The sequence below is a fragment of the Gigantopelta aegis genome, chromosome 4 (genome assembly GCF_016097555.1).
Source record: "Gigantopelta aegis isolate Gae_Host chromosome 4, Gae_host_genome, whole genome shotgun sequence".
NCBI lineage: Eukaryota > Metazoa > Mollusca > Gastropoda > Neomphalida > Peltospiridae > Gigantopelta > Gigantopelta aegis.
The window spans coordinates 75,263,775-75,289,069 of record NC_054702.1 but is presented as its reverse complement, the minus strand read 5'-3'; the positions used below and the strand labels follow the sequence as shown (position 1 = coordinate 75,289,069).

Below are 25,295 nucleotides of genomic sequence, written 5' to 3'. Positions count from 1 at the left end.
CATTTAACCACATAATTTATTATGAGTACATTTGACAGGACATAAATAAGCACTAATTCCAACGAACAGGACTGAGATACTTGGTGAAACGTGTGTACGAGGTGTATATTTGCAGGGTATGAAAGACACGTTGTATTAGAAGCGAAAGATATCCATGGTACACAGATTACGTTTACAACACGACACACGGCTAGTACGTCTGTAACAATAGATGTTTCTTCTGGAGGTAGTAGGTCAAAACAATGAATGGGTTTGAAAATGAAAACAAAGAGGTAAAATAAAATGTATACAAATATACCGGTATGCAAAAATATTTTGAATATTGTATATTTTATTGTAATTTCTTAGTACTTGTTTATTTTACACTTTTAGCGGCGAGTTGTATCACTTTGGAAACTATCGCGTGTACAATGAATACAATTGTAAAACAAGCTTAGTTTATCGTGCTCTTGACATTTATTATTCAACTAAAAACCATTATATTTTAGCCTGCCTTTGTTGAAATATACTGAAATTGTGGTCCCATTATCGACCTTACACACGCCCATCACCTGTTAGGGAAAAACATAAAAGTCTGCATGATTATTTTCCCTTTTTTATTGGTTGTTGGTTGTAGAAAAGTAGTTTTATGGAGTAGGCCTTCAGCTATGGACATCGCGTTCACAGCAAGATAAGGGCCCTTTTGTCTCTCCACTTTGTGTTTAATTATGAACCAGATATTAATCGTCGTTTTTTTTCTTTGATTCAACTAATTATGCTTTCTCGTTTGTTTCTGTTGTTTCTTCCAATTTCGCATGGTCACTGAAAAACAACAAAAACACGTTTTATTGATTGGCTAGTACAGTTATATTATTGGTTTATTTCATGAGTGAGTGAGTGAATACACAAATAAATAAATAAATAAATAATGTCATGTATAGTAGTGTACTTTATGCCATTAACATGCAGGCATCAATAATGTAAAATTTGAGTAATGATGTCTAATTATCTAAGAACAACAACAAATATTTGCGAAACGTTAACACTGGGTGTACATTGATCTGGAACAGGTAACGGCAAATCTGTGACAACAAGAGCACGGCCTCTCTCGTACTTGGACGGACAGTGTATATGATATGATGTCAAATTAGGACACAATAACACATCACAGCACAATAGCAAAATGGCATTTCAGAACCCTAGATTTCGAAAGTTCCTGGGAGGCATGCGTTCCAAGAATTCATATCCTCTCCCCCCCACCCAAAAAAGGAGTAAAAATAATAATAATTTAAAAAAATCCTAACTACTGCCCTGAGCCCCGTTGCACGAAGCTATCTTAGCACTACTATCGCCGTAAATACCTACCATCGCGACCGTAACGTTTTTTTTTACCATTGCCAGCCCGTTCCATAACGCGGCGTAGCTTACGATCGTCTTAAATTACTGTGAAAATTTACAATAGGTACAAGGCAGTTGTAAGCCATTAACGTATCTGTCAAATGGCAGTTAAATGATGATTTGGTCATTTTCGAAGAAGGATACTAACTTTTTGTATAAAAATGGATCTAATATACAGCAAATTTATACCTTTTATAAAACTCGGCGTTCGATAAAAAAAACATTCTAGGCCATACGACTTTTACACGAAAATACGGGAGATAACTCTTATGTCTTATGCATTCGGCAATTATCGCTTAGGAAATATTAAAACTGACAAAGTTACTTCATGGATGTTCGATACCAATGAATACATCTAAGATGTTCCGAAAAGTCGGTAACCAATTCATTATTTAACTAATTCGTACTTCTTCGTAAAGAATATTTTAATCATTAAAGGGGCATTTACGACTACCGTAAGGTTGCTTTGTGGAACGGCTGTAAAGTTTACGGTGCCAGTTGTAAACTTCACCGTAAATCACTACAATTAACCTTAGCTACAATTCTTTCGTGGAACGGGGCCCAGAACAGTATCGTTGAAAAACTTCCATAAAATGATAAAGATTGATAATGGGTAATAAATGGAATACCCAACTCGCTACTGGGTAATACCGTTTATCATGCACTCGTGAACTGATGTCCTTCCCTCGCCAAATGCTCAACTCGGGAAGGACCCTATCAATTCACTCGTACAAGATAATAAACGGTATTGCCGAGTGGCTCGTTGAGTATCTCTAATTGTACACGACATACAGTAGTTTGTTTGAAAGGCACATAACGCACTTCAGATGAAAAAAATAGAAGCAATTTGGCCACAATCTCGAGACAAATCCAAATGGATCTACCATGTTTCCAAATTGTGAACATCGCCATACTTTTAACGTAGTGAATGGGTGGCTGAGTGGTGCCATTGTGAATATTACCAGTTCACAAGTGAAGTGGGATATGTGCTCTTGGTAACTCACGGTATCTCAGTTGTTTTAAAGCTTGCCAGGCACGTGTGTCGGGGGTGGTTTTTGGTGTTTTAACCTCACTGCTCAAGCTAATCGTTTTTTCACCCAATATACTTTTGCGGTGGGGGGGGGGGGGGGGGGCACGACTCGACCCCTCTAAATACTTTGCTCGTCACGGACTAGACCCCCCCCCCCCTGCTAAAGTACCTGCTCACGCGCCTGCTTGCACCCAAGTAATCTATTTTATATTTATGAATCCTCTTCGTCTGGCTTTACGTCGGTTTTCTGTTAACAAAGTACACCTACACATGTTGACAACTTACCCAAAATATATTCTTCCTGATTGGTCTTTTGCTAGTCTCTGAACAGCATGTTCAAGTTTCTTTTTGTCGTACGGGACCGCGAGTTCCTAAAAACAGAACATGCAATACATGTATTATATTAGTACAATCGAGCATTATAGTTTTCAGGAACTAACAACATACTTAGGTGAAGGAAAAATGGTTAGGATGCAGCAACTAGATATATATGGTGTGTACACTTATTTCTATCACTTGTCACCCAAAGAACCATGTCCCCGCAGGCGCGGATCTAGGAGTGGTGGTGCTGGGAGTGCGCGCTCAAAAATTTAGAAGTTCCACAAGGAATTCTGAGGAATTAACTGCCTCGCCTACCATAAATCGATTCAGTTAATAAAGAAATAATTTGTGATGTAAGATTCATGATTAATCCAGTTCTTAAAAATACATTAAATAATTTGTTAAAAGGTTTAATAAATTAAACAACAACAACAACACATGCATTGAAATACATCTATAAACCAACTTTCATTATAGTTATAGTTTGTGAGACATTGACGTTGGGGCAAAACGTTGGGGAAAAACGCAAAAGTTGACGCTGTCGCCGTTGGAAGAGTAATACCTATATATCTCGTCTTTTAACTTGATCAAGGCAAGACAAAAATCAGCGAAGACAACTGCTGCCGCTACGCAAGACACTTCTCATTAACGACAGACATAGACGTATTTTATAAACACCTTTCACAATACCATAGGCGTACGGGCTCCCATTTTTGCCCGAATTAAACAAAAATGTCTGAATCTGGATAACAACATTTATTCATATTAGCATTGCTGTCAGACAGGTATATAAGGTTGTAAATGAATCACTGCGCATTTTAACATGAATTACAAATATTGCGGTTAGAATGATGAAAATACATGGTGAAAAGGTTCCAGACAAGTTAATTTTTCCCGAATATGTCTATCTTTTCCCCCAAATTTGAGGATTTGCTCCAACCCTGTCTCGTACGCTAGACAGTAGTCCAGTTGCCAAATGCCAGTTTGAAGTTGAAGTGTGCATAATTCGGTGAATAGTTTTCTCTGTGGATTTTGACTCTGTAGGGTCCCTAGATCGATAATCCACCGGGTGCCACCCGGGCACCATTGAGTATTGAATACAATTATGGTACATCTCAGCTTTAAATGTCACCATTGCCTTTGTCACCATCATCGGGGAAACGCCCAAGTGGTCATTCCTCCAGACTACAGAATAGCACACTCGTGACACACTCGTTGCAACGATAAATATCCCATCAAATCCACAGAGAGGAACTGATCCTACAACTCATGACTTTAATATTGACAATAATATGTTTTTTTTCTTTTTCAAAGACACGAAAACATAGAAGAACAAAGAAATAGAGAAAAATACTTACATCTAATGCTGTAATAAACTGTTCAGGTGAAACACTTAGTTGGTTTTCAACATCATATCTTTTTAAGATGTCTATTAAACGCATGTCATTAACCACAATGTGCTCCTTAAGAATAATCACTGGTTCTTTATTCCTTTTGAATGGTTCTATAGCTGCCTTGCCGATATCGGTAAGAGTATTTCCCGACCTCATCGCGGGGCCATGAATCACTTGAAAGTGAGGCTTTTTTAGTTTAATGTCTTCTACCACTCGGAGAAATTCGAACTCGACCGGAACATCCTACAAACAGAATTTATAAAAGTCAAAATAGGTGAACATTTATTTAAGGAGTGACTACTAAATGAGAGTGCATTCATATGTGACTACAATGTGCCTTCTTGCGGTATGACTTGTAGTTTGTAGTGTAATAAACGGTTATTTGGTACCTTGGTGCTTTTCAAAAAAAGAAATTCAGTATGTAAAAATAAGGTCATGGAAACCTGTATTTATAAAACAAACTTCATGTTATTAGGAACAGGTCATTTTGAATGTTAATTCGTGTCTATATTTACAACAATGAAGTTTAATATTATAAACCACATTTGCAATTAAAATCCAAGCATGCTGTCCTGGACACACACCTCAACTATATGGACTGTCTGTCAAGGACAGTGGATAAGTGGTTATTTGTTAGTGGTTAATGAGAGAGACGTCAGTGTAGTAGCCTTACACCTCCCCATCGAATCGTTAAACTCACTCCGGGTGAGAGCTGGATCCGGGATACGAACCCAGTACCCTACCAGCCTTAAGTCCGATAGCTTAATCACTACACCACCGAATCCGGTACATCATTTAATTACATACGACATTTAATTCATATAAGCACCCATGTGATTGAAAACAAAGAAAGAAAAGGAAATTATGTTTATTTAATGACCACTCAGGCAGGCCAGTTTGAATTACGGCTCTTTCATGCAGACGAACCAGTAATTAAATTGAGGTGGTGTGTCTGTGTGTGTGTGTGTGTGTGTGTGTGTGTGTGTGTGATTTGGAAAACCATCTCGTTTATTCCCAACCATTACTGTCCATTGTTGAAGCACTTTTTCTTCCCTTATTTGCCATTAAAGTGCTCTTAGTCACCCAAAAGACGTAAAACACTCACCGTAAGATCCAAGAGTTCCATCTCGCTGTTCTCAGAATTGTGTATTGCCGTGACGAGAGCTATTGCACCTGCAGAGGTGATCAGATTGTTGCCCATCTGAACCAAACATTAAAACAGCTAATTATTTATTTCATTAGCAGAAAAGACAGGGAGAGGAGGGAGGGAGGGAGAGAGAAAGCGGAAGAGAGAGAGAGAGAGAGAGAGAGAGAGAGAGAGAGAGAGAGAGAGAGAGAGAGAGAGAGAGAGAGAGAGAGAGAGAGAGAGAGAGAGCGGGGGAGAGCGAGCAACACAAACAGAGAAAGAGAGAGAGAAACAGAAAAAGAAAGAAACCTGCAACTTCCACACAGGCTACCCCTACCGATACAGCAACATGACATCTTTTATATGCACTTTCCTACAGGCAGGACCGTACACACCACGGCCTTTGATGTAATAGTCGTGGGTCACTGGTGGAAACGAGAAAAAACCACAAGTACATGGAGGACGATCGATCCTGTGACCTGCTACTTTACAAAATATCTTCATATTTAGAAGTCAAGAATACCATACGAGATAATAGATGAGAAAGATGAAACACATGTCCGACCAAAAAACAAAAGGGCACCCAACCACCCACGCATCAATCCATCCGCTCGTCCATCCGTCTGTCCATCCATTCATCCGTCGGGTCGTTCATCCATCCTCCATCCATTCCTTTCTCCAGTGGATTTCCATAAACTTTAATGACATTATAGAATACGGAGTAAAATGGTGAAATTTAGTATGTTTTATATATTGATAATCTATGGATACATACCCGCAGTATTTTGAGCGTATCATTTGTTGATAGTGCTTGCGCCATCTTGTTTGCTACCGGAAGTGTGAGTCTGTTTCCGCTAACGTCGAGCTCGAGCAGTGTCTCGTGAGCTGACAAAGCGTCTGCCAGCGCTAGTCCGCCCTCGGTACCAAACCCGTTCCACGCGAGTCGACACACCTTCAAACGCATGTTTTCCTGTCAAAATCAACAATGTCGTCATTTCCAAAGCTCTAATCCACAGGCCGTCCAACAGGACCAGAAAGGTCCAGGTAGACTTTATAAATGCTACAAGTGTGTAAATCTGCGTCATTAGGTCAAATGATCCCTGTACACCATCATCCTTTCCCCCAATGGCTCTGGCTATCTATTGGCAAGATATTATGGAATATACCATCATATTTTGTGACAAACTGTATATTGCATGTCACATAATATTAGTCCCGAATGAAAGAAAATCAACACATGAGATGTATGTAAATATATATTCTGATACTACAATCTAAGTTATCTATAAAATCCATTCATGGGTCCTTCAATATAATTGAAAGAAAGGATTTTGTACTGCAGTTTCAGATGCCGACTTAAACCCGACCAGAACATACGCTCACCTTGATTCCTTTTGCAATAGCAATTGCTCCTTTTTGACGTAGGCGGTTCCAGCTAAGGTCAAGGACATCAAGTAAATCGTTGGATCCTTAAAAAGCAAGTGATTATTCAGGTTCTGACTGGATTACTTACAACTGGTGATGCACTATCTACATGTTTGAAAATGAATCTGGTCTACAACGTAATGTTACAGGATAACAGTCTAATACAAACAATAAACCAAACAAGAAAGCACAAAATATTTTCAAATATCCCGTGCACATATTTAAAAAAAACTAAGCCATTCAACCACGCATGGTAAAGGTAATGTCTCTGTTAGCTACTAATTTTCTCGGAATACATGTATATATATATTTTTTTTTTGTGGCAGTTTTTACAATGATGATAAAATATTAGGAATTACATGTAGTTGTCATATTTATAATTTTTGGATACGCCATGTGAATTAAGCATTAGTATAAAGTGAAAATTGTCCCTATTAATGAAATACGTTCTGTCCGATGCTCAGCCACTGGCCTTGCCAGAGACTGGACGTGTGATGGACGTGCCTGAACCTCTTTTGTATATAAGCACGTAAATAAAGTAACGGTAACAGTAATATTTCAAAAGTAGATGGTAAAAAGTTGTTTCTCCGGTTTAATGGCTTCATAGGCTAATCTTTGTATGCTCAGCTATGACCCCCCCCCCCCCCCCCCCCCCCCTAAATATTATTGAGCTACCTATTCAGGCACGGCGGAAACAAGTAGACATTGGGAGGGAGGGGGCTGACTAACATCGATAGCACAAAGCAAAGTTCCTAGGGGTTTCGGGGTATGTCCCTCCCTTAAAAGTTTGAAAACTAGATGTCCTGAAATGCAATTTCGTGCATTCTATAAGTAAAATTTATCTCTGCCTTAAGATTTATTGCCAATAATATTTTTGATTCACAATTCGATTGGCCACATACCGGGCGGGAAGAACTATTTTGTGTATTGTTACATACATTGAGCCTAGCGCTGTATAAATTTTTGGAAAGTGACCCGTTACTAGGAAATAATTAAATTTTCTTTGCATCTATACACTTTACGGCAATCTGATTGGTCCAGAGGTGCTTACTTTTTTTCGTTCATATCTCGATGAATCGAAAAAATTTAAGCCACGCCTACTACCCCCCCCCCCCCCCCCACTGACTCGCACTACTTTTGCGCAACAAGCCGGATTATTCTGGCAATCATATTTAGATATTTTGAAGAAAACACACGTGAAAGCTACAAAAAAATTATACGATAAATTAATGGGAAATGCTATAGCAGAGTAGACATGTAGATATATACGCATTGATGTACCAAAAAACAAACTACACCCAAAAACCCAACCTCTTCGCTAATGATGACACGAGACTCGATCGGTGGCCAAAAAAATCATGTAGGAAACTTCACTTCTGTAACTTACTTGTAAGCGATGTTCTACAGCTGTTGGCGAAAATTAAACGGTTCGTTCACTTTCATAAAATATAAACTAAACACGAATAGGACAATTCTTTCCAATATAACTAAACAATCCGTAAAAATGCACAGCAGCTAGAGGAAATGACGTCATTTACAAAAAAATCACCTGATTCAAATGATAGTGAATGAACGTTCGCATTCTTACGCGACATAAGTATCAATGAAGTTTACACAAACAACACTACAGACGTATTTAAAGCTAAACAAAATAAATTCAGTTATGTATTGTTAAAGTATGCATATAAATTTTATTATAAGATTTTACCGGAATTATTTTTTGGTTCATACAAGTATGAACCGAAAAAACTATGTGCACACTTTTGTATGACCCTCTACGCGGGCTCATACAATGTGCTCATCGTTTTTTCGGTTCATACTTGCATGAACCAAAAAATAATTGCGGTCAATTCTTAAATAAAACCAAATGACATGACTGTCAATACCACTCTTGTTTATTGGTTGTTTTACTGCTATGTAACTTCTTTAAGCGTGGGGTCTAAACTATAAAACCTCCACTAACAAGTATCGATCCACCACTTTAAACGCCAAACCATTAATTATTTTTAAAATGTGGAAGCGACCGTACCACTCACATCACCCCAGACGTTCACCCTAGTACAACTGAACTGGATTTCGCTCCTATACACACTGAATCTGGGTCTGGGTCTGGTGTGAACTGGAGAATGGCAGCTGCGCAATGTTTGAGCCTTATTATTTAATTTTTGTTAATAAACAACAGGAAACAATGCATATATATTGAACAATGTGGAATTATCGTAACTATTATTGATGTTTATATAAAAAATATATATCTAGCGATATGAACACAGTCAATTATATTGATATACTAATAACACGTAACAGATACAGACGCAGACGTCAAAATACACCAGACTTTGCCACACTCGCCAGATCGGGACCCAGACCCAGATTGGGTGTTTTGAGCCCAACAATATGGATGCAAAGATTTTAACCTCTTACAATGCTTAATATCGTGCTATACTTACCAATTGCAGGCCCAAGGATTGCTCCAGCAACCTGGTCGAATTTATTTTTACTCAAATCCAGTTCCTTCAAATATTTGTTACTCTGAAACAGAACGCAGAATTCCCAATAAACAGCAATAATAATTGTGTAGTTCCAAATAGTTGGTACCATATAGGCTATATTTAAAATATATAATTTAGATGTACAATTGTAACACTTTTTTGTTTTCAGAATCACGTGATTTATTTTGTATTTTCTAGCTAATGGCTACTTTCAGCTTCAGCATAATAAACTGATTAATTGCCTGAGTCATTGACTGATCAATCGATTGACTGACTGATATAAATAACACCATGACTGGTACGTTAAGTATAATATTATATATCTGCATACACATGTATATAATATACATACATTTTACCTCCATATAAAATCCACATTCAATAAAGACGTTTATAATTCCCTTGGCGGGCGTCTGTATTTTTGATACACATACAAAGGCTAACAAATATACGAGTATTATTAAAAGACATCTCCCTTACACACACACACACACACACACACACATACACACACAGAGAGAGAGAGAGAGAGAGAGAGAGAGAGAGAGAGAGAGAGAGAGAGAGAGAGAGAGAGAGAGAGAGAGAGAGAGAGAGAGAGAGAGAGAGAGAGAGAGAGCGAGAGAGAGAGAGAGAGAGAGAGAGAGAGAGAGAGAGAGAGAGAGAGAGAGAGAGAGAGAGAGAGCGAGAGAGAGAGAGAAAAAGACATTGACGTAGATACTTCGATATTCTATTTAAGAGCACGGATACATTAAATCAACACGTTGCCAAATCATAAATGTTTGTATAATAAATTATTTTCTTAAATGTTTCATTCTGATCCTTTGGGACCAGGCAGCATAAACCGATTTTATGTTTCATAATTTGCGCATACAAAGCTTGGGCAGTCTAAACATTAATAATTGAATACATTGTGGTGGGTTACCGGGTTAAGGGTGGGGGGGGGGGGGGGGGGGGCTACATACCTCTAACATATTTGCGAATTGTTCAGCCACTGCGTCATCAAACTCATTACCTAGGAAACACAACAGTTTATTATTATTTATGTAATATATTCAGGGCCCTACCCTGATCAAAATCCTGAGGGCACTACTTTTTATAAACAAATGAAACACTATACAAATTAAACCCTGAGATGCTATTTTCTGAAGTAAAAAAGAGAGAAAAAAAGTGAGATTATCAGTGGGGCAACTGCGCCTCTTCCTCCCGGAGGGTACAACGCTGCCCCCCCCCCCCCCCCCGGAGGGTACGACCCTGATATTAGTCCAGTCTTGTCCGTAATAATCAAGATCTGTGTCAGCCTACTACAGCAATTTCCAACAAAATACTATTTACCTTTTCATACCTCTCAATCAGTCAAATGTTTCATGGCGGCGCTGTGTTTGAAATAGTGCATTTGGGTATAGTATATTGAGGAATTTGTTGAAAACTACAGAACAATAAATACCTTAGCTTTAATTTTCAATGTTCATCTAACAATATTTAGCAGCATTTTGTCATGGATTTGCAGTGGAAGGCTGGTAATAATGAACAATCCACTACTGTGGAAAAACTACTAGGCCTTCTAGTGTTACAACCAGTACTTGATTAACAGATAAGTATATGCTATTTCAAAGCGTATTTAGATAACGGTAGACATGGTGGTAACTCTGGCCTCACTATAAATCAGTTGTAACATACAACATGTAGTATACACATCGACATAGTAGACTAATACAGTTTAGCACCATACATACTTGGTTATGAGCCATTTAATGTGATATCTATAATAGTGAACATTATGGTGCGTATACCCATAGGCGTACGGGCAGGGTGACGTTTGCCAGAATGAAACGAATACACCCGAATTTGCATAACATTTAGCATTACTAACAAACAGCTATATAGGGTTGCAAACGAATCATACGCATTTTTGCATGGATTACAGCTAATTTTGGGGTAAAACGGTCTCAGGTTAGCACATTTTACCCAAATATCTATATAATGTTTGCCCGAATTTGAGGTTTTGCTTCAGCACTAGGGGGACAGTTGCCCCCCTCCTCCCCCGCCCCTGTCTCGTATGCTTATGCGTACAGCGTAAGAAGAAATGACTTGACATTCTGAAACCGTACCAAATCTTCATCTACTTGTGGTATTGAAGTAATTTCTACAGATCCAGTAGCATATCTACGTTGATATCATTGTTATATATTGAAATTACAAATCCATGAACTTACCTGACAGATCGAGTTTCTTGATACCAGAATTTACGCGAAACATCTGACATAAATATTCTGCGCTGACATTGGTTAACTTATTATCGGCTAAACCCTGAAATAATAAGTTAAAATTGATGATGATTATGATGATGATAATGATGACGATGATGATAACAACGATATTGATGATAATAATGATGATGATGATGATAATGATGATGATAATAATTATGATAATGATGATGATAATGATAATGATGATGGTGGTGATGATGATAATAATTATGATAATGATGATGATAATGATGATGATGATGATGATGAACCCTTTATTAGAGTCCAGCAATCTACCAATTGAGCCAAAAGGTTAGTTCATTCCTCTAACTACTGTCAGCAAGAGTACTTGATATCAACATTCTTCACTAATAATATTCAGATCTGTCGCAATACATATAGAGTGAATGAGTGAACAGTTTTGGAATCTGACGAGCGAAAGCGAGTCAGATACCAACACTATTCATGAATTTCATAAAAATGGTATGACAGGCAAGCTAGTTTAGTATTTTATTTATTTATTATTTATACAGAAATAAGCAAATGTCAAAACCTATTACACGTTATTTGTCTACGAATTGGGTCAGCAAGTAATCTACGTCACGCTCACGTCAGGCCAATATTACACTAGTTAGATATTGAGTGATTGTTATGACATGAGCAATATCTTACACTGGTGTGTAATAAAAACTAATATGACATGTCTATAGTACAATATATTAGTTAGTATATACTTAGCCAAAAAAGTTTAGCAATTTGGTAAATGTGCTAAAATAAAAGAAAACTTGCGACTTGCAAAATAAAATCAGACACTGAGTTTATTTGAGATAGCGTTTGTCAGTATAAGTAACAGAGGTTGTTCAATACAAAAGTAAATGTGTGACTGTCACATTGTTACATGGTGTTTGGGGGGGGGGGGGGGGGGGGATCCATACACGAAAATCAGAAAATTGTCAGTAACGTTTATGAGAACATAGGGCATTGCATGTTGACTGGTACAACGTCGACTCATGCTTCTGATGAGACGGTAGGTCTCTGGAATAGTGATAGAGATCCATTCATGACTTAAAATCTGTTTAACATTGTAGACGTTGTGAATATGCGCGTGGTTCTCTCGCACTTTACGACTCAAAAAATTACATATCTGCACAACAGGGAACAAGTCAGGCGATCTTGCAAACCAGTTTAGTACCTCAGTATTGTTTCTCTGAAGAAGTCCAGTCGTTAGTCTGGCTGAATGCTGGCATGCATTGTCCTGGTGAAACAAAATGCCTGGATGCTGCTGCATGATCACAATGAGGTTGTTTTATCCGATGTCATGAATTTCAACCCACACCAAAACGATCCCACCACCCCATCGGTCACGTTCAGTGCACGAGGCGACCTTGTACCACTGTCAATGCCCGATGTGTTCAGATACTTTATTGTATAACATTTTGTGAAATATCTTAAAATATCAGTGAAATAAACGTGTTATCAGTCACGCAGTGACGATAACACCTTTTAGAGGGAAAATTTCACTATTTCACTCTAAAATGTGTTATCGTTACTGTAGAAAGTATTATCTTCACTGTAAGAAAGCTGGAACTATTTTGCTGCTAGCATTTTAAAAATAAAGGTAAATTGCCAAAAGTTATATAATAAATAGAAAACTTCATGCAAACGCGACTCGTGAGATATGATTGCAAACGTCTCTCAATGAGATATAAATACTATTTGACAAAAAACATGAAATATTTTCTATTTACTGAACATTTTCAGATTTTCGTGTATAGACCCCCAAGCACCATTTAACGATGTGACGGTCACACATTCATTTTGTATTGGAAACCTCCTTTTACTTATACTGACAAATGATGCCTCAATAAAATCCAGTGTCCGATTTTATTTTTTAAGTTACGAGTTTTCTTTTATTTAAGCACATTTACCAAACTGCAAAACGTTTTTGGCTAAGGATATATATATAATATGTTATTACAATTTCCACTACGTAGTCATTTTCTTCCAGCATCCGGCACATGGCGTAACACCCGTCGTCTTTGATGTAGTTACCGGAGATATTCAACGTCTCCACGTTCACCGTGTCCTAAAAACAAGTCATACTGTTAATGCCAATAATATATGTATATATATATATATATATATATCCCCCCCCCCCCCCCCCCCCCAGGTTATGGAATTATATAAAATATTTGCAGGCTACGAAAATGACATTAGATGCTAGTGCATAAAAAGCGGAACCGATAGGATCTCTTCGACAATGGCCAATCCAATACGTTTGCTGAACAGTCATCAGGATTGTATTTCGAACTACATTAAACAAAAATCGTTAACTGTCAATAGCGAAGATGACCAACAAAGCGCCAAATATTTCACCTTAAAAAACAGACAAAAAGACAAAGACAAAATAAAATTAAAATAAATAAAAAGACAAAAAATAATAAGCAGAAAAAATCAGACAGAATAAAAACGAAAACCAGATTTGGCCATGAAATGCCTTATAAAAGCAAAGAAAGAAAGAAATGTTTTTATTTAACGACACATTCAACACATTTTATTTACGGTTATGTGGCGTTAGACATATGGTTAAGGACCACACAAATATTGAGAGATGAAACCCGCTGTCGCCACTTCATGGGCTACTCTTTTCGATTAGCAGCAAGGGATCATTTATATGCACTATCCCACAGACAGACAGGGTAGTACATACCACGGCCTTTGATATACCAATTGTGGTCACTAGCTGGAGCGAGAAATAGCCCAATGGGCCCACCGACGGGGATCAAGCGAGCGCTGTACCACTGGGCTACGCCCCGCCCCCTTATAAAAGCATAATTTAAGATTGTAAAGTTTGCACCATTACATCCCAATCCATAGTTCTGTGGCCAATTTCACTAAACATCGTAAGTTTACGTCTGCTACTAGCAGTTATTCCGGTCCTACGTTTACACGTGTCACTGTTTAGCATCCATTTCACACGGAAAATTACATCATTACGGAAGTTGGAGCATTTTAATGACAAGAGAAAATAAAATATGTCTACTTAAAACTATATTTGTTGTACTATGATGGTAATAAGAATTGTGTTTTAGTCGTAGATTTACGTATACGTGCAAAACTAGACTTACGATGTTTTGTGAAATTCGGCCCTGTATTGCACTCCACTGGAAAACCCGCTGCCACTGCCGCAGCTACCGAACGACACAATAGAGACTTAATGTAGTAAGTCGGAACAGTTTGTATGAGGGTACATTTGTAACATTACGACGGATACCAATGGAAATTAAAACTATAGAAACGTGGGAAACATACTTTGAGTACAAGTGCAATGGCCTTGACCTCGTCAGGAGAGAGATTGTGGTACCTCATGGTGATGTGTTTGTCATTGATGTGACGTAGGAAGTAGGAGACTGGTGTGATATCGAGGTGCTCGCAGATTTTAAAATACAGACACTTCGTTGGATCACTCTCATCATCGGGAACTAAATATAATAATAAACATTACAATTGCAAAGGATGTTCAAGCAAATTGTGTTTTTTTCTCAATATATTTTCCGGGGAAGCATGACTCCCTATACATTTCCCGCACACGTGCCTGCTGGAAGTCTTCTAGTAGATCAGATTATAGGCACTGTTCGCATTCACGTGTCTGTGGTCCATGCTTGGCTGGAAATGTGCATTTTGTTCGAGCATATATATTGAAATTACATGAAGAGGTTGTCCATTTTTTACTTTACATTCATACGAATGGGTATACATGTATATCTCGCAGGGTGCTTAAGATTGTCGGGGTGTATTAGTGATACAATGACCCAACGCATCTCAAGATATCCCTTTTTAGAATTATCGTTCCCTCCCCACCTAACCCTAAGTACTTCCAGTTCTGCCTTTAGTGCGTATAAACATATTTGAGTACCTAAAACCACAATTCACATCACTACTTTTAAAACAAAGTAGACAACCCCAACGAAAAAAAAAAAATGCATTTAACTTTAAAAAACCCAAAAAACTTTTGAATTTATGTGTGTTGCTCATAACGAACACTTAAATTTAAGAACTTACATTCGTTTTCTAGATCTGTGTCATAATCTTCATCTGTCAGTTCAATGTCGACCACGGTCATTTGACTCACGGCATCAGTATCGGTTGTTTCATACCTCTCGCTTAACGGTCCATCAATACCTGTTCCCAACATATTCTCGCTCTCAAGTTGATCAGCCTCGCCTTCTTGTTGGTGAGACTCGCCTTCTTGTTGGTGAGACTCGCCTTGTGGTTGGGGAGACTCGTCTTCTGGCTGGACAGACTCGCCATTAGTTTGAGAAAGTTCGCCATCAGTCTGCTTAACTTGTGCATCCTCTTTTAACTCAGTTATCAACACATTGTCCGGCTCCTCTATGTTTACCTGAAGCAAGTCAGGCTGCTGGGAAACAGGTGTTCGGGAAAGCGCAGCGTGAGTATTTTGGGCGGGAAGTCGCGATGATAGCCGAGGTGAACAGTCACTAGCTTCTTCATGTTCCACTAGTGTTTCTTCCTCTTTTTCATGCTGTTAATTATATATATATATATAATTATTTACCAGTACAATACCACAATTACTGCATTTTGAAAACATGTTTCATATAGAACATGCGCATAGATACAATTTCATAACCACTACATACCAATTCATAACCATTACATTTATACCAATTCATAACCATTACATACCAATTCATAACACAACATACATACACTGCATAACTATCACAAATCACTTAATAACAATTACATATCAATTCATAACCATTACACACCATTTTATCACCATTACATACCATTTAATAACCATTATATACCACTTCATAGCCAGCATATACGTATTCGCACATTTGTTCGTGTTTGTAACTTGTGTAACGTATCAGTTTCTGGAACTGTGCAATCCACCCACTCGTTACACGTTTGAGTAATAATGATAACGCAGAATTCACAAATCAGATTGAAGATATTATCTCAATTACACTTATGTAAGAAAGTTAGAAAACTGATGCTCAAGATGATAACATAATCTATATTTGTGATTACATTCATATAATTATCGGGGGCTCTGTCCTGAGTCATATGTGAAGTTTCCTTTACAGTTGCTATGACATTTTATGTCAGTTACAGCAGGTTCGACTGTCGTGGAATATGCCAAGAATAATTACAGTGGGGATGGTAATTTCACATCATTTCTGACATATTTTAATGCTTATATCCAATTCAGGTCGAGTTGCGCTTTAAACCTGCTAAAATCTACCAGATGCTCCAAACAGAACAGTAAGCACAGAATCCATTGGTAGTGAGTGGTACAGTGTTGGCGTTACGTGGCATATAGCAATATACACTGCCAGGGAGTGTGGTTTCCAAACGGATATTGATCGTTGAGTTTTATTTACTTTTATAATTCAGTAACTTTTCAGCAGCTATAAGTAAGTAGTATGTTTTACTAGATCCCCAGCCATGTGCGGACGCATGGCATATTTAGGAAGGGCCAAAATGTTTAATACAAAAAACTTAAGAACCCTCTCCGGAATGATTTTTGTTTGTTTTGTTTAACGACACCGCTAGAGCACATTGATTTATTAATCATCGGCTATTGGATGTCAAACATTTGGTAATGCTAACTCGTAAAATCATTAGAGAAAACCCGCTACATTTTTCTAATGCAGCAAGGGATCTTTTATATGCACCATCCACAGAAAGGAAAACACATACCACGGCCTTTAATATAGCAGTGGCTGGAACGAGAAATAGCCCAATGGGCCCACCGACGGGGATCGATCTTAAACCGACCGCACATCGAGCGAGCGCTTTACCACTGGGCTACGTCCCGCCCCTCTCCGGAATGAGTACTCTAGAACAAACATATTGTAAATCGTATACATTATCTAGCTACACAGATTGCCATTTCAGTGATAATATTATATACCTACATCTGAATCAGTAATCGTTTTAATGTTATTGTTACAAATACATCTATACCTTGTACCAGCCCCCACTAAATGTGCTTTTGGTAAGTATTTCCGTTTAGATTCACGTACAAATAAAATAAAAGGGTTTTTGGACATTACAAAAAAACTATTTTTTTCATGTGCAGCTATTGACAATGTGCTGATGTGTCGTTAAACAAATATTCCTTTCCTTTGGTTACCATGATTTAAAGTGGAATGGACATAGCTCGTTAAGGTAGAGAAAATAGTTATTTTTGTTATGATAGGATCTGAAGCCACTGGACTGAGTTAAATAAAAATCCGAAGATAACATTACCTACTGATGTAGAGAATTATATAGATTAATGTCTTCGCGTGTAATAAACCGCGGCACTACCCTGTCATATAACAGACTGGTCGTTTTGCGTGGCTAATGTGAGGCGCGCTACTTAAACTCTGCATGTAACATTCGTGTTGGGTTTGTACCAAACAAACAACATCACTTCAGAAACGCGGGATATTCAGACCCGGATATTTTAAACAAGATTCTTTATTACTAACAGTGATAAAGTAAATAAATAAGTCACAATATTACTAGAACCACAACCAAAAGCTTTAAAATGGCGTCAGTTTGAAATGTATTGCCTCCTTTAGTGGATTCCCCCACCAATCCCAAGCAGCGCTGCATTACTGATAAATCAAAGACCGTGATATGTGTTACCCTATGTGTGGGACAGTGTATATAAAAGGCGGGGAAATTTAAAGGGTTTCCTCTAAGACTATGTCAAACTGATCAAATGGTTGACACCCAATGTTCACTAGTGGTGTCGTTAAACAAAACAGACTGTTTTAACCTTTAGTGGAAGTAACAGTGCAGGAAAGGAATCTTCATACCAGATATATGACAAGTTGTAATGGCTAAATAGTCAATAGTTTGAATTCGGCAGAGAGAGAGAGAGAGAGAGAGAGAGAGAGAGAGAGAGAGAGAGAGAGAGAGAGAGAGAGAGAGAGAGAGAGAGAGAGAGAGAGAGAGAGAGAGAGAAACCTGCAACTTCCACACAGGCTATCCCTACCGATATAGCAACATGACAGACAGACAGACAGACAGACAGAGAGAGGAAACACAGTTCAAATTTCCATAAGTTGTAGTTAAATCCATATTAATATTTTACCCAAACATTATTTGCAAAATGTTTAGCCTTTAAAGTATGAAAACAGGCTTTTACCAGAATTATGTCTCATATAAGACCACTTCTGCAAGCTGACCTTTTCGTATATATATCAAGTGATTTCTTCTACTACCAGCTATTATTTACACCACTGATCATGATTTTGGTTGTTTTGATTCTGACAAATGTATATTTACACAACAACGGAACTACGTGGACATAGCCATTCTCCTTAATATCAATTATTCCGTTCCTAACAGCTCCATTCTGTTCTACTCTTTGACTGTAATGGACTCCACGGAGTGCATAAAGCCATACGCTGTTTCTGGTCTATTAACCAAGTATACTAATCTTGATGGGGATTGCGACTTTATGGTCTGGTTCTTAACTCGGACAAAAATCCACACACCAGTTTCCACGGATAACCCAGATTACGTTTGGATTGGTGACCGCCCGACATCATCATACTATTTTACAACTATGGTTATGCTGTCTTGTTACGGCAAAAGTGCATAGCGTATTTTATCCTGTTTAAATTCTGTACGTGTCTGAACCTTGAATAAGAAACTGACACGTCAATAGAGTACAGGACCAGGACCTGTCAGAGTTACCTCGTTAAACTATGTTCAATATAAGCACAATTGTTTTTGTAAATCATTGTTTTGTGAATAGGTGTCGGACGATGACAACGACTGGGAGGGGGGGGGGGGGGGGGGGGGGGGGGGAGCTATATATTAATTTGCTTTTCAACTAGGGGAAGCAATGCATTATTTTTATAGAGTTGAGGGGGCAGGGCCTGCGCCCCAAAACCTCACCCCGCTCGACGCCTATGCACAATCCTTTATTTAATAAGTGGAAAATAGGCCTAAAGGAATACTTGGTGTCTAACATGGTTAAAACAACATCAGACCGATAGAGAAAAAGAGAGGAAATCTTCTGACGCCAGAAAGCAGCAAGATTATATGAAAATGGTTCTTAAAAACACCAAAACACCATATCTTTCATGCACCATAATAATCGCTGTGACGGACAACTGCTTTGACAGGTATAAACCATAGTCCCTCAACCTACCAGTGTACGTCTTTGTTAGACTTAATCCCGTGTCACGGGGTACACACACCAGCCATATTAACACTAACAGAGTGTGCCAATCTTGTATTAATGCACCCCTGTGTAAAACTGTAGTGGGCAATAACAGTGGTATATCTACGAGTTGAGATGAAACAAGGGTAGTTAATCGAATCACAATTCATTGTGACTCTATGGTAGTGGTTCTGAGCTGATCTATGCACTCACGTTTGGTGATATATCAGATATATGCAAGGATCGATCTTAACTTTGTTTAGACTTTGCATTATCAGTATAAAGAGTGATTGTATCTGGGTCTTTTGTATTTCCTTTATTTCATCTAGGAATCGTATAGGGGAGGGGTGTACTTAGAGGTCGTGTGAGCAGCCCAAGAAGCTAAAGGGGTATTCATCACTCACCTTCTACACTAAGTGTCATAATAGTCGCTCTAGTGTAAAATGCACTAATGCGTTGTTAAAAAACACACTTTTGTTCTGTTCTGTATGGTATATTAAGTTTTATTTGAGTTACTTTTATTACAATGGTTAAAACTATTATTAACAATCGAATTTCTTTCTTTCTTTCTTCTCTCTCTCTCTCTCTCTCTCTCTCTCTCTCTCTCTCTCTCTCTCTCTCTCTCTCACTGTCTCTCTCTCTCTCTCTCTCGATGTTTCCTCTCGGTCTCACAATGTATGTCTTAAAATCTCCCCTCTCTCTTTGGCTCTCGCTCTCTGTTTTTCTGTTTCTCTACAATATCTGTTTTTTTTCTGTCTCACAATCGTTCTGTCTTATAATCTCTCCATCAAACTCTCTCTCTCTCTCTCTCTCTCTCTCTCTCTCTCTCTCTCTCTCTCTCTCTCTCTCTCTCTCTCTCTCTCTCGCTCTCTCTCTCTCTCTCTCTATATGTTTCCTCTCTGTCTCACAATGTATGTCTTAAAATCTCCCCCTCTCTCTCTTTGTCTCTCTCTCTCTGTTTTTACTGTCTCTACAATATCTGTCTTTTTCTGTCTCACAATCTTTCTGTCTTATAATCTCTCCATCAAACATTCTCTCTCTCTCTCTCTCTCTCTCTCTCTCTCTCTCTCTCTCTCTCTCTCTCTCTCTCTCTCTCTCTCTCTCTCTCTCCTCTCTCTCCACATTGGGTCCATGTCCACCCCCCTTTCTCTCTTTGTCTCTCTCCTCTCTCTCTCTCTCTGTCTCGCTTCTCTCTCTCTCTCTCTCTCCATCAAAACTTCTCTCTCTCTCTCTCTCTCCCTCCCACTATCTTTCTCTCTCTCTCTCTCTCTCGCTCCCACCTCTCTTCTCTCTCTCTCTCTCTCTCTCTCTCTCTCTCTCTCTCTCTCTCTCTCTCTCTCTCTCTCTCTCTCTCTCTCTCTCTCTCAAGCTGTCTCCTCTCTGTCTCACAATCTTTCTCTGTGTTACAATGTGTATGTGTGCTTCCTTTCTCTTAATCTCCCAGTTTCTTGACATTTTACTAAGAACCATTTCCACATAATCTATAATCACTTGCCGGTACAAAGCTTGAAACGTAATTAAGGTGGTAACGGCAGTCACGCCTGTGATCAGTAAATCCCGACTTTGTTAGTGAAATCCACACCGAAATCCGCTTTTACCGTTAATTATTCAATAACTGTCATGGAACCCCGTGGCCACACCGAGAGGTGACATTACTACACGTACCAGACCTTACCCGTTCTGTCAATACAATCTGGCTTAAGAGATTGCCATCTGTAACTTAACAAGAAAACTTAAGATATTTCCAGTAAAGATATGTTTTTGCGAAACAAAAGGGGCATGTAGTCAAACCTGCATGAGCCATTTAATTAAGCAACCACTTATCTAGAAAGCCTCATTTTGGAAGTCAATAACTGGCCGTTTAATACAGGTGTTTTGGTTTATGTTTCGTTTTCTGTTTAATTCTTTTATTATTATTTGAATTAAATACTGTGCGTAAAGCACTACCGAGTATTGCCCCTGTGACGCACAAAAAGAGTTATTGATTGGTTTTGTCTGATTATTTAATATCTCAGTTTATGATGTTAAATTACACACTGCAAGCCAAAATATTATTGAGAATTTCTAACTGTTATTAAAATCATATATCGATTAGTTTTGTCTCATGTGACTATTTTTGATCGATTAGTTTTGTCTGACTGTTTAATATCACAATTTATGATCTTAAAGTTCATACTGCGCAAAAACATCGAATTTCTATTCCAGGTTATGAAAACAAAACGAGAAGAAGTTTTCCTGTTTCTAACACCATTAACCAAGATGCTGAGAGTAGTTAATGACTTATTTTAACAAAGGACATAATCCATACAAAAAGATAGGTCAATTTTACATTAGTTTGAAAGTTATGATTATCTGCACACTGTGCTATTAATATTGGCAAGAATGACATGCACGGTTCTCAGAGCCTATATATACACACATATATAAATTGTTCCGAAAAGTACACTATTCAGCCAGCAACATAATAATCATGAATATCATACTTGTTATCAAACTGAATTATGTCTACGAAGCCATAATGCAGGAGACAAAAAATCTGTTCAATTTTAGCTAACGCTAAACTTTAAAATTTGTACAAAACAGCTTATGGTAGCGAGCGTTATTTGAAGAGGAACATACATAGAGTACATTTCAAGTCACGTAATCAACGAGACTCGCCTTTAGTAGTAGCTCACATGTCGTGTGACTTTACACACTTTACAAAAACAAACAGCAGATGTTCAGGCGAGTGTGCGAAAGGAGGGGCTTCGGGGATCAATCCCCCGCTCAGCAAATTTCTCCTTTTTTTCAATATATTTTCTGGGTGAGCATGACCCGACCCCCTATATACTTAACTTGTTACAGTCTAGACCTACCCCTGCATAAATTCCTGCTAGGGCGCCTGATGTTAGATATAACAAAAACAAAGCACACCATGATGTTCTGTAATATAAAGGCATTTTGCTAAGACAAAATTTTACTTGCCTCATTCAAAATTAATTCCCATAAAAAAACCAAAATCAATATTAACATATATTAGGAGAAAGGTCAATCTAAGATAATGATATTATATTTTTAATGTGTACATAAATGTATTATGAACTTTTAACATTGATGTTATTTATAAACCTAACATGTATAGGTATATATGTATAGACAGGAACGCGAAACCTGCTTCTAATTTGTATCGGTGCTTATACAAAAAAGGTATTTATGTTTCTATGTAGGTGAGAATGAAAAAGAACAATTCGTCCTGCATGTATAGTTCACGACACGGCAAACGGCGAATACATTTATAGCTTAACTATTCTCCTGAATACAGGACAGAGGGGAAACGAGTTCAAAATTGTTTTATACCTCGTTGACAGGCGATATTAATGCCACATATTCTGTCCACTAACTTATCTTGATCTCACGGTAGCATACAAGAAAAGTGACTTAGAACTGCTGCTTTCATATGAGAAAAGAAGTTCAGCTTTGCCGTTGAAATTGCACTTCGTTTTGTCAGCGCAGATTGTTCTCTCACTTGTATTAGTCAAATATGTGATATAAACTAGGTCACAAGATAACACATTTAAACCTGAAGGAAACCGTATACACAAACCCAGCGTCGTAATTGCCATAGTAACGAAAGGGAGATAATACGAAAACTTACCAGAACATCAAGACGTACAAACCCTGACACAGGAGAATTAGCAACACCGGTGGTGTCTGCTAGTGACGTCATCTTATTGTTGGATTTTTGTTGTTGTATTTAAAGCACAGCGTTAATCCAAGTTTTTCATCTTGTTCTGTTTGTTTATTTCCAACTAAGTTACATAATGTTAGCTGACAGTTCACAACTTTATCCTGGGTAACTCCGTTTTGCCTTCTCCGTTGAACTCGTGTAAGGTGATCATCTAACCTTTGTCAAAAACACAAACACACATGCCGTTGCTTGCTCATGGTTGAAACCCGAAACTTGTTAAGGGGTGACCAAGTGAATGAATGGGCAGGCAGTGACGACAGCCGATTGTGTGTGGCACTTAATGCATATTAATACGCGGCGGCCCCCAGCAAATAAACACCCACATGCGCATACATGATACCGAGTCTATTTGCCATGTGAAAAAATACAGAGCGTCCAGATAATAATATAGCACAGCAGAGCGTCGTCAAAGGAAACAGGCCGACCTCGCAGAGACAGACGTGCAATTCTGCGAAGGTGTTTGTGTGGCGTATATACGCGCAGACATTTAGGCCCCTGTAATCAATATCGATATCGTTATTCAAACCGTATGTCAAGTTTTGATTTAGTGGTGGTATATGAAACGAGCCGCTTTCTTCAAGCATGTGTGTTTTCAATGTCGAAATAATATTTGGCTAGATGTTGAAGAGAGAGAGAGAGAGAGAAAAAATCATTTTTAAAATATGTGACGTCATTTTATTGTTCGAATGCTCCATTTATTAACTCCGTTATGTATTATGCCGTGTCTTTGTTATTATGTGGCATTGTGTAGCTTGGCGTGTTGTGACATTGTATAGCCTAGTGTAATGAAGGCACGGATCCAGTAGCGTGCTGGGTGTGTGCACCCGCTCGAATCGATCCCAAAAGCTAACATTTAACGGATAAATTATTGCCACGAATTAGATTTTTTATAGTAGGGTAGATGCAATGTTTGGCTGTTTCTGGAGAAGATTTCCTATGTAATAAATAAAAGAAAAGGAATGTGTTTAATGACACGTCATATCATTTTAACCTTCGGGTATTTATTGTCTGACATGGTTAGGGAACAATGCATTATCTTCAGAGTTAGGGAGGCTGTACCCCTTGTCCCCTCCCGCTTCCGACGCCTAGTGTATATCAATTAGTGTCTGTCCGTTCAATTATGAATATCAATAATGACTCCACTATTATTGTCTTAAGCATAAAAAGAAGGAAATGATAAATATTTCAAGCTCCAGCAGTTATATCTCATAACAAGCCTATGCTATATACTTTTAATACCATGATATGAGGACCCGATGAACATGTATCTATTTTGGCATAAGCCCTATAAAACCTATTCACAAAGTAGGTTATATAAGCAGCATTAAAGTTGCCCACCCTGGTTTCAACAAGTGAAAATGAACATTATATTTGGTTAATCTACAAACCTATAACATATAGATAAAATTACAATACAGTTAAACAAGGGCTTGTGACGGGGAAATACTATTAGTTAAAAATAGACTAGAACTCGTCTCCATAATCGTTACTTGTCAAAGGTATGTGCATTTTTAAATATGAAAAGTACATTTTGTGGTATTAGAAACACTAGGATGATCAAAAACACTTCGGATTTATGGAAAGGGATAATCTAAACAATAAAATGTAAGTAGCCTAATATCCGATTTCAATTGTCACAAACGGCTTTAATAGTGAAAGACACGCCGTAGTTTTTAAAAACTAGTCTGTTACATTAAAGCTGCGTTATACGCCATCTAACTTAATTTCGGCAATTTTCAAATCAGTATTATAGTTTAGGTCTATAGCTGCAATTTCGAACTCGAACTAGTTTCCCCCGTAACTCGCCATTCTTCGCTTTAAATTGGATTACAAGTATAGAATAATATACTAAAAAGAATGCGACACAACTGGCAACACTGAAATGTTTTTTATCTTAACAAAAATGTTTAAAGCATATTCGAATCGAAATATCTATTACTTTCCGTTGTTACTT

The 25,295-nt window shown here is 38.0% G+C and overlaps 1 protein-coding gene across 1 annotated transcript; it reads right to left on the bottom strand.

Moving 5' to 3' along the window:
- On the bottom strand, nt 1-24,242 carry LOC121371092 (leucine-rich repeat-containing protein 74B-like). Its single transcript, XM_041496735.1, has 13 exons — nt 23,249-24,242; nt 15,477-15,957; nt 14,727-14,896; nt 13,393-13,500; nt 11,379-11,472; nt 10,128-10,177; nt 9,124-9,205; nt 6,632-6,717; nt 6,024-6,218; nt 5,228-5,323; nt 4,087-4,365; nt 2,693-2,778; nt 1-801 (listed from the first exon to the last, which is right to left on the bottom strand). The coding sequence occupies exons 1-13, from the start codon at nt 23,318-23,320 to the stop codon at nt 753-755; spliced, it is 1,848 nt and encodes a 615-aa protein (XP_041352669.1). The 5' UTR covers nt 23,321-24,242; the 3' UTR covers nt 1-752.
- Nucleotides 24,243-25,295: the final 1,053 nt, after the last annotated feature.